General features: G+C 36.8%; 1 protein-coding gene across 3 annotated transcripts in view; it reads right to left on the reverse strand.

Annotated features, from left to right (window-relative positions):
* Positions 1-5231: 5231 nt before the first annotated feature.
* Positions 5232-14316, reverse strand: part of NT5C3A (5'-nucleotidase, cytosolic IIIA) — a 180342-nt gene continuing 171257 nt past the window's right edge. For all 3 annotated transcript variants that reach the window (XM_053714430.1, XM_053714429.1, XM_053714431.1), the window contains 5 exons: positions 10290-10375; positions 9285-9374; positions 8178-8340; positions 6674-6874; positions 5232-5785 (listed from right to left, as the gene is read on the reverse strand). In XM_053714430.1, the coding sequence (XP_053570405.1) occupies positions 5684-5785; positions 6674-6874; positions 8178-8340; positions 9285-9374; positions 10290-10375 (642 nt within the window). In that variant the 3' untranslated portion in view covers positions 5232-5683. The remainder of the gene's footprint in view (positions 5786-6673; positions 6875-8177; positions 8341-9284; positions 9375-10289; positions 10376-14316) is intronic.

Below are 14316 nucleotides of genomic sequence, written 5' to 3' on the forward strand. Positions count from 1 at the left end.
CTAGGACCAGAAAAAACAACAAATAGACTAGAAGTCTTCCTGAAATCTTTAGTAGCTTCGACATATTTCAAAGCTCTTACAATATCCAAAGAATGTAGAGATCTTTCAAGAGTATTATTGGGATTAGGACACAAGGAAGGAACAACAATTTCCCTACTAATGTTAGAATTCACAACCTTTGGAAGAAATTAAAACGAAGTCCGCAAAACAGCCTTATCCTGATGGAAAATCAGAAAAGGAGACTCACAAGAGAGCAGACAATTCAGAAACTCTTCTAGTTGAAGAGATAGCCAAAAAGAACAACACTTTCCAAGAAAGTAGTTTAATATCCAAATAATGCATAGGCTCAAAAGGTGGAGCCTGCAAAGCCTTCAAAACCAAATTAAGACTCCAAGGAGAAGAAATTGATTTAACAACAGGCTTGATACAAACCAAAGCCTGACCAAAACAGTGAATATCATGAAGTTTTGCAATCTTTCCCTTCAATGTACTTGCAGACAAACCTTTATCCAAACCATCCTGAAGAAACTGTAAAATTCTAGGAATCCTAAAATAATGCCAAGAGAATTTATGAGAAAAACACCATGAAATATAGGTTTTCCAAACCCGATAATAAATCTTCCTTGAAACAGACGTACGAGCCTGTAACATAGGATTAATCACTGAGTTAGAGAAACCTCTATGACTAAGTATTAAGCGTTCAATTTCCATACCTTCAAATTTAGCGATTTGAGATCCTGATGGAAAAACGCCCCTTGAGACAGAAGGTCCAGCCTTAAAGGAAGTGGCCAAGGCTGGCAACTGTTCATCAGGACAAGATACGCATACCAAACCTGTGAGGCCATACTGGTGCTATCAGAAACAAATAAGATTGTTCCAATATGATCTTGGAGATCACCCTTGGAAGAAGAACTAGAGGCGGAAAAATGTAAGCAGGTTGGTAAAACCAAGGACTGCTAATGCATCCACCATCTCCGCCAGAGGATCCCTGGACCTGGAAAGGTACCTGGGAAGCTTCTTGTTTAGATGGGGAGACCCCACATCTGTACAATCTGACAAAATACATCTGGATGGAGAGACCACTCCCCTGGATGTAAAGACTGACAACTGAGATAATCCGCTTCCCAATTGTCTACACCTGGAATATCTATCACAGAAATTAGACAGGAGTTGGATTCCACCCAAAAAAGTATCCAAGATACTTCTTTCATCGCTAAAGGGCTGCGAGTCCCCCCTTGATGATTGACATATTCATTCGTTTTCAGACAGGCAATATCAGAACTATGGCATAATTCTCTCTTTAATAGCGGCCAAGCCTGAAGAGCCCCAAAAATAGCACAGAGTTCTAAAATATTGATTGGTAACCTCGCCTTTTGAGGATTCCAAACTCCTTGTGCTTTCAGAGACCCCCAGACAGCTCCCCAATCTGTGAGACTTGCATCTGTTGAAATCACAGTCCAGGCAGGACGAACAAAAGACGCCCCTTGAATAATCCAATGATGGACTAACCACCAGGACAGAGAGAGTTGAATGTTGGGATTTAAGTATATCAACTGTGATATCCAAGTATAATACCTGCACAATTGATTCAGCATGCAAAGCTGCAGAGGTCTCATATGAAAACGAGCAAAGGGTATCACGTCCGATGCTGCAGTCATGAAACCTAAAACTTCCATGCACATAGCCACTGAAGGGAATGATCGAGACTGAAGGTTTCGACAGGAAGAAACCAATTTCATTCGTCTCTTGTCTGTTTAAGACAAAGTCATGGACACTAAATCTATCTGGAAACCTAAAAAGGTGACCCTTGTCTGAGGAATCAAGGAACTCTTTGGTAAATTGATCCTCCAACCATTTCTTTGAAGAAACAACACAAATTGATTCATGTGAGATTCTGCTAAATGAAAAGATTGAGCCAGTACCAAGATATCATCCAAATAAGGAAACACTGCAATACCCTGCTCTCTGATTACAGATAGAAGGGCACCGAGAACCTTCAAAAAGATTCTTGGAGCTGTTGCTAGGCCAAATGGAAGAGCAACAAACTGGTAATGCTCGTCTAGAAAAGAGAATCTCAGAAACGATAGTGGTCTGGATGAATCAGAATATGAAGATACCCATCCTGTAAGTCTATTGCGGACATGTAATGACCTTGCTGAACAAAAGCCAGAATAGTCCTTATAGTCACCATCTTGAAAGTTGGGACTCTTACAAAATGATTCAAAAACTTTCAGAACTGGTCTGAAAGAATTTTCCTTCTTCGGGACAATGAATAGATTTGAATATAAAAACCCAGACCCTGTTCCAAAATTGGAACTGGTACAATCACTCCTGAAAGCTGTAGATCTGAAACACACTTCAGAAAAGCCTAAGCTTTCATAGGATTTGTTAGAACGTGAGAGAGAAAAAAATCTTCTCACAGGAGGTCTTATTCGGAAACCTATTAGATCCCCCTAGGAGACAATATTCTGAATCCAATGATTCTGAATGGAACCTGCCCTAACGTCTTGAAATAATTTAAATCTGCCGCCCACCAGCAGAACTGGATCGAGGACCGCACCTTCATGCAGTCTTGGGGGCTGGCTTTGGTTTCTTGTAAGGCTTGGATTTATTCCAACTCGAGGATGGCTTCCAATTGGAGCCAGAGTCTTTAGGGGAAGGAGTGATTTTCTGTTCTCTATTCTGACAAAAGGAACGAAAACTATTAGAAGCTTTAGATTTGCCTTTAGACTTTTATCTTGAGGCAAAAAAACTCCCTTCCCCCAGTAATAGTGGAATCCAACTGGGAACCAAACAAATTATTACCCTGGAATGAAAGAGATAGTAACCTAGATTTAGATACCATGTCAGCATTCCATGATTTGAGCCATAAAGCTCTTCTAGCTAAAATAGCCAAAGACATAGATTTAACATTAATCTTGATGATATCAAAAATAGCATCACAGATAAAATGATTAGCATGTTGAAGCAAACGAAGAATGCTATGCAAATCAGAGTCTTTTTCCCGCTGTGCCAAGCTATCCAACCAAAAAGTTGATGCAGCCGCAATATCAGCCATAGAAATGGCAGGTCTGAGCATATAGCCAGAATGCAAATAAGCTTTCATTAGATAAGATTCAATCTACCCATCTAAAGGATCCTTAAAAGAGGTACTATCTTCCATAGGAATAGTAGTACGTTTAGCAAGAGTAGAAATAGCCCCATCAACCTTAGGGACTTTTCCCCAAAACTCTAATTTAGCCACTGGCAAAGGATACAACTTTTTAAACCTTGAAGAAGGAACAAAAGAAGTACCAGGCTTAGACCATTCCTTAGCAATCACATCAGAAATAGCATCAGGAACAGGAAAAACCTCAGGAGTAGTCTAGGGAGGTTTATAAACAGAATTTAAACGTTTACTGGATTTATTGTAAAGAGGACCAGACTCCTCAATATCTAAAGTTATTAACACTTCTTTTAACAAAGAACGAATATACTCAATCTTAAAAAGATAAGATGATTTATCAGTGTCAATGTCTGAAGTAGGATCATCTGAGTCAGAAAGATCCTCATCGGAGGATATATCAGTATGTTGCCAGTCATTACAAATTTCATCAATATTATGAGAAGTTTTAAAAGACCTTTTACGTTTATTTGAAGGCGGTATAGCAGCCATAGCCTCCTGTATCGCATCAGCAATATAATTTTTCATATCAACAGGGATATCATGTACTTTAGATGTTGAAGGAACAACAGATACTGTACTAGCACTAATAGAAACCTTTTTCTGCATTCAAAAGCTTATCATGACAACTGTTACATACTACAGCTGGAGATATGATCTCCACTATCTTACAGATACATTTAGCTTTTGTAGAACTGTGTTCAGGCAGCATGGTTTCTACAGCCGCTTCTGAGACAGGATTAGATTGAGACATATTGTAAAATGTAAAAAAAGAAAATACATTAAATAGAAATATCTTATTTCCATATATAGCAGTTTCAGGAATGGGAAAAAATGCAAATGCTAAAATTGGCAAAAAAAGCAAATAGAATAGCCCTCTGAGCATAAAGAAGACAAGGAGCATATAGGAAGTGAGGTAAAATAAAACAAAATTTTTTGGCGCCAAGTATGACGCACAACGCTAAAGGAAGTTGAGAAATTTTTTGGCGCCATTAAACATCCAGAAATGACGCAACTCGCGTCATAACAAACACAATTTCGCGCCAAACAACCTAGCATCAACTAAGACGCAGGAAATGAACTTGCGTCATGACAGACGCACATTCGCGCCCAAAAATTTCTCGCACCAGGAATGACGCAAAAAATAACAGCATTTTGGCCATAATTTGCCCACAAGTTTTCCAAGAAAAAAACAAGTCAATTGAAAAAAAGACTTTACCCCAGCTTCCTAAACATGATTCCCATAACAAAGCTGCTGAACTGTAAAGGGAAATACACATAGACCTGACTCATGGCAAATATAAGTAAAATACATAAAGGGCCAAACCATAGCTGAGTGTCTTAAAATAATGATACTTACCGAAAGACACCCAATCCACATATAGCAGATAGCTTTCAGTACTGGTTTGGCTATCAGCAGAGGTAATAGTATATAAGAGTATTTCGTCGATCTGAAAAGGGAGGTAGGAGATGAATCCCTACAACCGATAACAGAGAACCCTACCATAAAATCAAACAGGCGATACTCTCTTCACATCCCTCTGACAAACACTGTACGCTGAGAGGAATTGGGCTTCAGAATGCTTAGAAGCGCTTATCACAGAAGAAATCATAAAAATCAAATCAATCTTACTTCACCACCACCATAGGAGGCAAAGTTTGTAAAACTGAATTGTGGGTGTGGTGAGGGGTGTATTTATAGGCATTTTGAGGTTTGGGAAACTTTGCCCCTCCTGGTAGGATTGTATATCCCATACGTCACTAGCTCATGGACTCATGGAAATACTTGTAAACAATTTAATACACTCCAGCAGGTAAAGTGGATCATTGGGAACAAATTAAAGGGGAGAACATTATTGAGTAAACTGTCCCTTTAAGCCTTTGGCTGGGGAGTCTTTGCCACCTCCTGGTGGCCAGCTTCAGTATTCCCAATAGTAAGGAATGATGCTGTGGAAGGAAAACTACATACAAAGAATAAAAAGAATAAAAAAAGCAAAATAAATAAACAAACAAACCACAGCTCTCTAAGTAACATTATATGAAATTAATAATTTAGAAAAGAACGGAGTTTTGCAGATTTTTGGTGGAGTTTAATAGATAAAACAGACTGTACAAACATAGCACTTTAAAACATGCACACAATTTGGCCTTTGAAAAAACATATATGATTTTTAAAAAATACATCACCAAAAAAGTGCATATGAAAATAAAGATATACTCTAATTTCCCCCCCCAAATGTTCAGAGGTAGAATGACGTTCACTCTATATTCATATACAAATCTTCCTTTCACAAGGATTTCTTGTGAGACTATGGACAGGAAACCATTAGACAATAAAGGCTGAGAAAAGCTATATACCGAAGCAACACATTGCTGAAAAGTAAGGTGCTTTCAAGTTCAGATAAATTAAATATATTTAAATAAAACAATAATAAAATTAATTTAGAAAAACAAGATGAATAAAAATATTTTGCTCCAAAATAACTGTGCACATCTTAGTCGTCCTGAAGACCAGTTTGATTACAGAATCTTCTGTATTATAGAATTGGCTACATCCAATGTTTCATCCTTGACCAAAACGATATCGTAAGAGTCCATGTATTGTTCTAATAAAGCATCTACCTGCAGAATAAAAAGAAACGGAAGATACATTAGGTTCAAGGCACTTGAAGGAGACCTAAAAATTCATATTAAAAGGGATATCGACGTCTAAATTAATTTTTTTTTAATTTACTTTAGAGAATGTGTGCAATTTTTAATAAAATCTTTTTAATTTACTTTGGTTATAAAAATTCTCTTCTTGAAAACGTTTGTTGAAACTCAGCACCTTTACACGAGAAAAAGAAGACACAGAAGTGTGTGAATTTCTTGAGCACTATAAGGAGCAGCATTTGCAACAATGTTGGTAACAATATTATACATTGTTGCAAACGCTGGCTGCCATAAAATGCTAAAGACGCATGCATGTGTCTGAGCCTACCTCAGTATGATCTCTTAGAAAGGAGCTACATTTCAAAAGAGAATACCAAAAGATAATGGAATTATATTTTAAAAATAGTAAGCTGTAACCAAATTGTAAAGGAAAAAAAAAAAAATTAGGCGCAAAACTATTTTAAAGGAACAATAATTAAAATTATTTAATGCTGCGCTATTGCTTGAAGAGAACTAGTTAAAGTCAGTTCTGGAGCGGAAATGCTAATCTTGAGCCGATTAGGAGCCGTGATTGGTAGTTACACATATATATACCACCTCCGATTGGCTCAAAAGCTGTGTTCTGCTTCTGACCAGTAGTGCATTGCTGCTTTGGAGTTGACTTTAACTATGAGTTAACCCTTTCTTGGAAGGGATTAAATACCCAGTTCTCTACTGCCCATTTAATATAATTAATATACTAATATAAAAACAATATAATCAACAGCATGTATACAACATGCTTAACTAATTATCTTCATATATTAACACAGCATATTCCCAACTGTTTTGTAGGAAAAAATAGAACGATCCCAATACCTTATCGTTCAGATATCCTATCTTGAGGATATGTTCCACATTAGGAACTCCATCTGCCATGGTTAGGTCACCTAATGAATCTCCAAGCAGAATAATATTACTATTATCCTTTAAATGATTGAAATATTCTGTATTTCTCAAGGCACCATCATGTTTATTGTACACATGTATTAGTTCTCCTTTGAATCCTTGTAAGACACCCTGTGTGAAGGCGAAATTAGAACATAAATATGCTTGCTTACATAATGTAAAAACAACGAAACATCGAGATTGTAATATAAAATGTTAATGTGTTAAAAAAATACAATTCAATATACTTGTACTAATTATTATGTTCCCTTTCACTGTAATTTAATTCTGAAAGTTGTGGGCTTTCCAATTCCTATTTAAAGGGACATTCTACTTCAAATTTTTTATGGTTTAAAAAGATAGAATGGTTCATAAAGGGATTATCTATTTGCATAACCAACAGTTATAATAATACACTTTTTACCTCTGTGATTACCTTGTATCTAAGCCTCTGCAGACTGCCCCTTATCTCAGTGTTTTTGAAAGACTGGCATTTTCAGCCAGTTAGTGTAGACTCCTAAATAACTGAGCACAATATTAACTATATGGTACACATGAACGAGCAGTGTCTTGCTGTGAAAAGCTATACAATTTCCCAGAGATAAAAGGTGGCCTGCAGGGGCTTACAGAGAGGCAGACATTTTGAAGTTTAAGGATTATAAAGTATATTAATATAACAATGCTGGTTGTGCAAAGCTGAGGAATGGATAGTAAAGGTATTATCTATCTTTTTAAACAATAAAAAAATTGGAGTAGACTGTCCCTTTAAGGTGGAAATGCAGAACCCAGACTTAAGACTGTTACATTTTACACAGTCATTGGTTGCACTCTCTAGTGAGCCATTTTAACTGCCCCTAATTAGCCTCCATAAAGAAAGTAACTTAGGTAACAACATGTGACATCCATTGCTTTATGGACGGTAACACGCTAAACATATTTTTCCAATATTTAAACAACTAACGTAATTTATATTCAACGCATATGATCTTTGCTTTGAATACATCATTATATCTAGCATTTCTCTAAGTTATTTGTCATCTAGCAACTTCTAACTTGTTTTCTAAAGGCACATGCTACAGTAAACTGTGAAAACAAACATATAACTTCCTGTTTTGCTTTAACATAAACTGAAAGGGTTAGATTTTTTTTTTTAATTAGATAGAATACAGTCAGTTACATGAGTCTACAGATAGAAAGAAATATATTAAAAAAACAAAACAAAAGTAAAGCAGTATGGGGTGTTACTGGCAAATGTGTTATAAATGTCAACTTGAACAACTGTGCCACAGGTTTAAATCAACCTTACTCTGCTGGTGCAGTGTCTACCAAAACAGCAAAGGATCAAAATTATACTTCAAAAATCACAGCTTTTTATTGAACTAATTTCTTTTCAAGTAAAATGAAATATGTTACATTATTTACCAGCAATACTTACATTTTCATCAAAGTCCATAAAGTTGGAGATGACTTTAATATTAGGTAAGTAAACTCCAGACTGTTGGATGACTTCCTCTAAAACATCCCCAAGTCCCGCAGAAAAAATAAATACTGGGATACTGTGTTCATTTAGCTTATCAAAAAAGGTTTCAAAACCTTCTCTGTAACATGAAATGCAAAATAAAGTTCGATTAGTAGCTATAATATGTAATTCAGAGAAAATGCAGTAAATTTTTTAGCAATGGAATTAGTAGTACTTCTAAACCCTGCAGACAAGAAAGAAGTTCAGTACTGTTACAACAGAATGTACCATGAAATTACTGTGGGGGGGGGGGTTCAACTAAAAGATGGCACTTCAAAAATGCATTTCAGTTCATTTTTTTTGTAATGCAGATGTTTCTATACTGATATTGAGTATCATTGGACTTCTTCATCCAGTTATATCCCACTGGGCTACATACCAGCTAGACTCATCCCCCTAAGTTCATACCCACTTTAACTAATTTCTCTTCATAGGAGATGCATACTTTGTAATCTGCCAATAATACAGTTCTTTTATTGATTGTATATGTATATATATATATATATATATATATATATATATATATATATATATATATATATATATATATATACACACATACATATATACACTGTATACAGTATATATATATATATATATATATATATATATATATATATATATATATATATACACACACACACACACACACATACACACAGGGGTTGAAAAAGCCTGTTGTCCAGTGGTCCTGGACGACCTGACAATTAGAAAAATGGTCTGCTATTTTCAACATGTATCTGTCATATAAACTTTCATTTTTATAAAGATTTCTCATATTAGGTTTTTTACCACACAAAAATGTTCAAATAACAATCTCATGATAACCATTACTTTGAATACATCATTTTATTGAGGATATATTTAGCTTTTGACCATTTCATGCATTCATAAGGAAAAATCCCTGTATAAAGCACAACTGTTTAAGATGGGTAAGAAATAAAATACTGCCATATAATTTATTTCTAATATCTGCTTTACACAGTAACAAAATGAGTCAGTATTGAAAGGACAAATACTTACTTGAGCATGACATCAGATTCCCTTATAACTTCTGCCAGTTTGGCTTTCTGTAAACGTTGTTCAATTAATAACGCGTGCGACTTTGCATACCTATGGGGGGGGGGGATTATGAAGTTACCATAGCAACTGTGTACATTCTCATAAATTAAAAAACACATACATTGTTTAAAACTGGATCTCTTCATACAAACATGTATCTGGAGACATAAAAGTGCAAAAAAGAAAATGCTCTAATGTGTTTGTGTTTTATTATTGCACTATTGCTTTCATATAACCGAGTTTAAACCCTGCAAAGGAGGACCAGAGGTGTAACTAAAGGGGTCTCAGTCAAGATCAGATCCAGAACATATAGGGGGCCCTTCTGACCCTGCAACCAGTAATGGTTTTGCTACGGTGGGGGGGGGGGGTGGATCCTGGGAATCGCCTGAACCATATCTGCCCCTCTCTGCAAAAAGGACTTATATAATCAGGAAAGTGTATGGATATTTGCCTTAGAAATATTATGGCAGAATTTCCAAGTTGCCCATCACAGTGTGGCCATAAAGTGAACCCATCTGTCACAATAGCCACGGTCTGCGGCATCTGGCTAATATTGGCAACAGATTTATTACTAAAAGTGCAACACTAACAAATGCCAACTAACGAAGATTTGCACATCCCTAATATGAACCATAATAGTTCAATTTTGACTTTAATAATGTTCAATGAATTCATTTATTAGGAATAATACTAGATGCTTATAAAACAGATAACAAAATTAGATGGTCATCTAAACATTGTCATTCAAAATTATGGACTTTGTAAATTCTGTGTCTATTTTTTTTTTTTATAATGGAGTACATCACATGTTCCTAACCTTTCTTACCAATGAAATAACCATCATTACACCTTCTATTAGCCATAATTGTATGGCAATGTGTTCTGTTATTGTTCTATATTTACTTTATAAAAGTCTGGAATTTAAAAATAAAAAAAAACAACCAACCAAAAAAAACAACAGCTTACCATTCAATCATAAATGGATATTTCTCTTTTATTGTAAGGTGTGGATCTATTTCAATTGCATAGTATTTTTCCTTCAGCTGAAGCAACTAAACAAAATACAAAATACTGATTGTCAGTTATACAATCACAATAGCCCAACCATATTTATGTATAGCACTTCTTTTTTTATATGTTTGTTTTTTTAAAAATCTATACATAAACACATCAAAATATGAACTGAAGCCCTCACTAGGAAATATGAATTAAAAATATCATTATGCTGATATAAGCTCCTCCCACAAAAAGGTTACAACTGGTAGAACATTTAGGGGAAACTTTTATGAAACTTGTAAATATTGCTATTATGGAAAACGTTTGCACACAAAGAATCCAGCATGTTCAGGTGCTACAGCTCGTATTGCACAGCAGGGGATGAAATGAAGTCTCTATACCTTATCTACAGCTTGGATGTTGTGCCATATATCAGTGTTTCTCAACCACGGTCCTCAACTACCCCCAACAGGCCAGGTTTTCATTATAGCTGAACTTGAGCACAAGTGAGACAATCAGCTGATCAGTAACCATGGTTACTTACCTGCTCTCACCCATCAGCTGATTATTTCACCTGTGCACTGGTTCAGCTATAATGAAAATCTGGCCTGTTGGGGGTACTTGAGGACTGCGGTTGAGAAACACTGCTGTATATGATGCAATAAAATAAATAAGTTATAGCACAATTGGGAGGTTTACACTCTTTATCTTTGTATCTTTATTTTTTAAAAGGACAGTGGAGTCATTTTTTTTATATAAGTACTGTATTTATATCAGCAAAGTAAAATAAAGTAGAAAATAAATAATGCTCTAATGTGGCAGGAGTATGTTATTATTGCACTATTCTATGTGTTTAATCACTATAATGGGTTAAAGGCAGTAAAAGGGACATTGAACCCAATTTTTTTTTTCTTTCATGATTCAGATAGAGCAATTTGAATCAACTTTCTAATTTACTCCTATTATCAATTTTTCTTCCTTCTCTTGCTATCTTTATTTGAAAATCATGAATGTAAATCTTAGAAGCCAGCCCATTTTAGGTTCAGCACCATGGATAGCGTTTGCTTATTGGAGGCTGACATTTACCCACCAATAAGCAAGCATAACCCAGGTTCTCAACCAAAAATGGGCTGGCTCCTATGCATCACATTCCTGCTTTTTAAATAGATAGCAAGAGAACGAAGAAAAATTTATAATAGGAATAAATTAGAAAGTTGCTTAAAATTGCATGCTCTGTTTAAATCATTAAATAAAAAAAATTGCCTTTAGTGTCCCGTTAATATCAGTTCCACAGCAGCAATTCACTTCTGGGATCTACCTGCCCAGGTAAGCTTTTCAACAAAGGATACCAGGAGAATGAAGAAAATTTGATAACAGAAGTAAAAATTGTACGTTTAAATAGCATGCTCTATTTGAACCATTGAAGTTTTAATTTCATAGCCATTTAAACACTGAATTAAAAGAGACACAAAATAAATGTTAAAAAAAATAAAAATTTATGCTTACCTGATAAATTGATTTCTTTTATGGCACGACAAGTCCACGGATTCATCCTTTACTTGTGGGATATTATCCTCCTGCTAACAGGAAATGGCAAAGAGCACCACAGCAGAGCTGTCTATATAGCTCCTCCCTTAGCTCCACCCTCCAGTCATTCGACCGAAGGTACAGGAAGAAAAAGGAGAAACTAAAAGGTGCAGAGGTGACTGAAGTTTAAAATAAAAAAATATAATCTGTCTTAAAATGACAGGGCGGGCCGTGGACTTGTCGTACCATAGAAGAAATCAATTTATCAGGTAAGCATAAATTTACTTTTCTTCTATAAGGTACGATGAGTCCACGGATTCATCCTTTACTTGTGGGATACAATACCAAAGCTACAGGACACGTATGAACGGGAGGGACAAGACAGATGATTAAACAGAAGGCACCACTGCTTAAAGAACGTTTCTCCCAAAAATAGCCTCCGAAGAAGCTAAAGTATCAAATTTTGAAAATTTGGAAAAGGTATGAAGCGAAGACCAAGTCGCAGCCTTACAAATCTGTTCAACAGAAGCATCATTTTTAAAAGTCCATGTGGAAGCCACCGCTCTAGTAGAGTGAGCTGTAATCCTTTCAGGAGGCTGCTGTCCAGCAGTCCCGTATGCCAAACGGATGATGCTTTTCAGCCAAAAAGAAAGAGAGGTAGCCGTAGCTTTTTGACCTCTACGTTTTCCAGAATAGACAATAAACAAAGAAGAAGACGGAAATCTTTGGTTGCTTGCAAGTAAAACTTCAAAGCACGAACCACGTCCAAGTTGTGCAACAGACGCTCCTTCTTAGAGGAAGGATTAGGACACAGAGAAGGAACAACAATTTCCTGATTGATATTCCTATAAGTAACAACCTTAGGAAGGAATCCAGGTTTGGTACACAAAACCACCTTATCAGCATGGAAAAAACAAGATAAGTAGAGTCGCATTGCAATGCAGATAGTTCAGAAACTCTTCGAGCCGAAGAGATAGCAACTAAAAACAGAACTTTCCAAGATAGAAGCTTAATATCTATGGAATACGTAGGTTCAAACGGAACCCCTTGAAGAACTAAATTCAAACTCCATGGCGGAGCAACAGGTTTAAACACAGGCTTGATTCTAACTAAAGCCTGACAGAACGACTGAACGTCTGGAACATCTGCCAGACGTTTGTGCAGTAGAATTGATAAAGAAGATATCTGTCCCTTTAAGGAACTCGCTGATAGCCCCTTCTCCAATCCTTCTTGGAGAAAGGACAAAATCCTAGGAATCCTGATCTTACTCCATGAGTAGCCTTTGGATTCGCACCAATAAAGATATTCACGCCATATCTTATGGTAAATTTTCCTAGTGACAGGCTTTCGAGCCTGAATCAAGGTATCTATGACCGACTCAGAGAATCCCCGCTTAGATAAAATCAAGCGTTCAATCTCCAGGCATTCAGCCGCAGAGAAACTAGATTTGGATGCTGGAACGGACCTTGAATGAGAAGGTCCTGTCTCAGTGGCAGTGTCCACGGTGGTAGAGATGACATTTTCACCAGGTCGGCATACGAAGTCCTGCGTGGCCACGCAGGTGCTATCAAAATCACTGAAGCCCTCTCCTGTTTGATTCTGGCAATCAGACGAGGAAGGAGAGGAAATGGTGGAAACACATAAGCCAGGTTGAACGACCAAGGTACTGCTAGAGCATCTATCAGTGCTGCTTGGGGATCCCTTGATCTGGACCCGTAACAAGGAAATTTGGCATTCTGACGAGATGCCATCAGATCCAATTCTGGTGTGCCCCATTGATGAATCAATTGTGCAAACACCTCCGGATGGAGCTCCCACTCCCCCGAATGAAAAGTCTGATGACTTAGAAAATCCGCTTCCCAGTTCTCCACTCCTGGGATATAGATTGCTGATAGATGGCAAGAGTGAGTCTCTGCCCATCGAATTATTTTGGAAACCTCTATCATCGCTAGAGAACTCTTTGTTCCCCCTTGATGATTGATATATGCTACAGTCGTGATATTGTCCGACTGGAACCTTATGAATTTGGCCGAAGCCAGCTGAGGCCACACCTGAAGCGCGTTGAATATCGCTCTCAGTTCTAGAATATTTATTGGAAAGAGCGCCTCCTCCTGAGTCCACACACTCACAAGTCTTCATCCATCTGCTGCCTGAGGGAAAATAGTACACACCGGTACCTTTTAAAATAAAAAACTATTGCTTGAAGAAAAATAAAAACTAACATTATATCACCTCTTTCACTTTACCCTTCCTATTACTTAGAGTAGGCAAAGAGAATGACTGGGGGGTGGAGTCAAGGGAGGAGATATATAGACAGCTCTGCTGTGGTGCTCTTTGCCACTTCCTGTTAGCAGGAGGATAATATTCCACAAGTAAAGGATGAATCTGTGGACTCGTCGTATCTTATAGAAGAAATAAACCTAGCAACATAACTCCAGCCCCAGTGCCTGCACCTAATCACTGCCAAAGT

This window comes from Bombina bombina, chromosome 5 (genome assembly GCF_027579735.1).
Source record: "Bombina bombina isolate aBomBom1 chromosome 5, aBomBom1.pri, whole genome shotgun sequence".
Taxonomy (NCBI): Eukaryota; Metazoa; Chordata; class Amphibia; order Anura; family Bombinatoridae; genus Bombina; species Bombina bombina.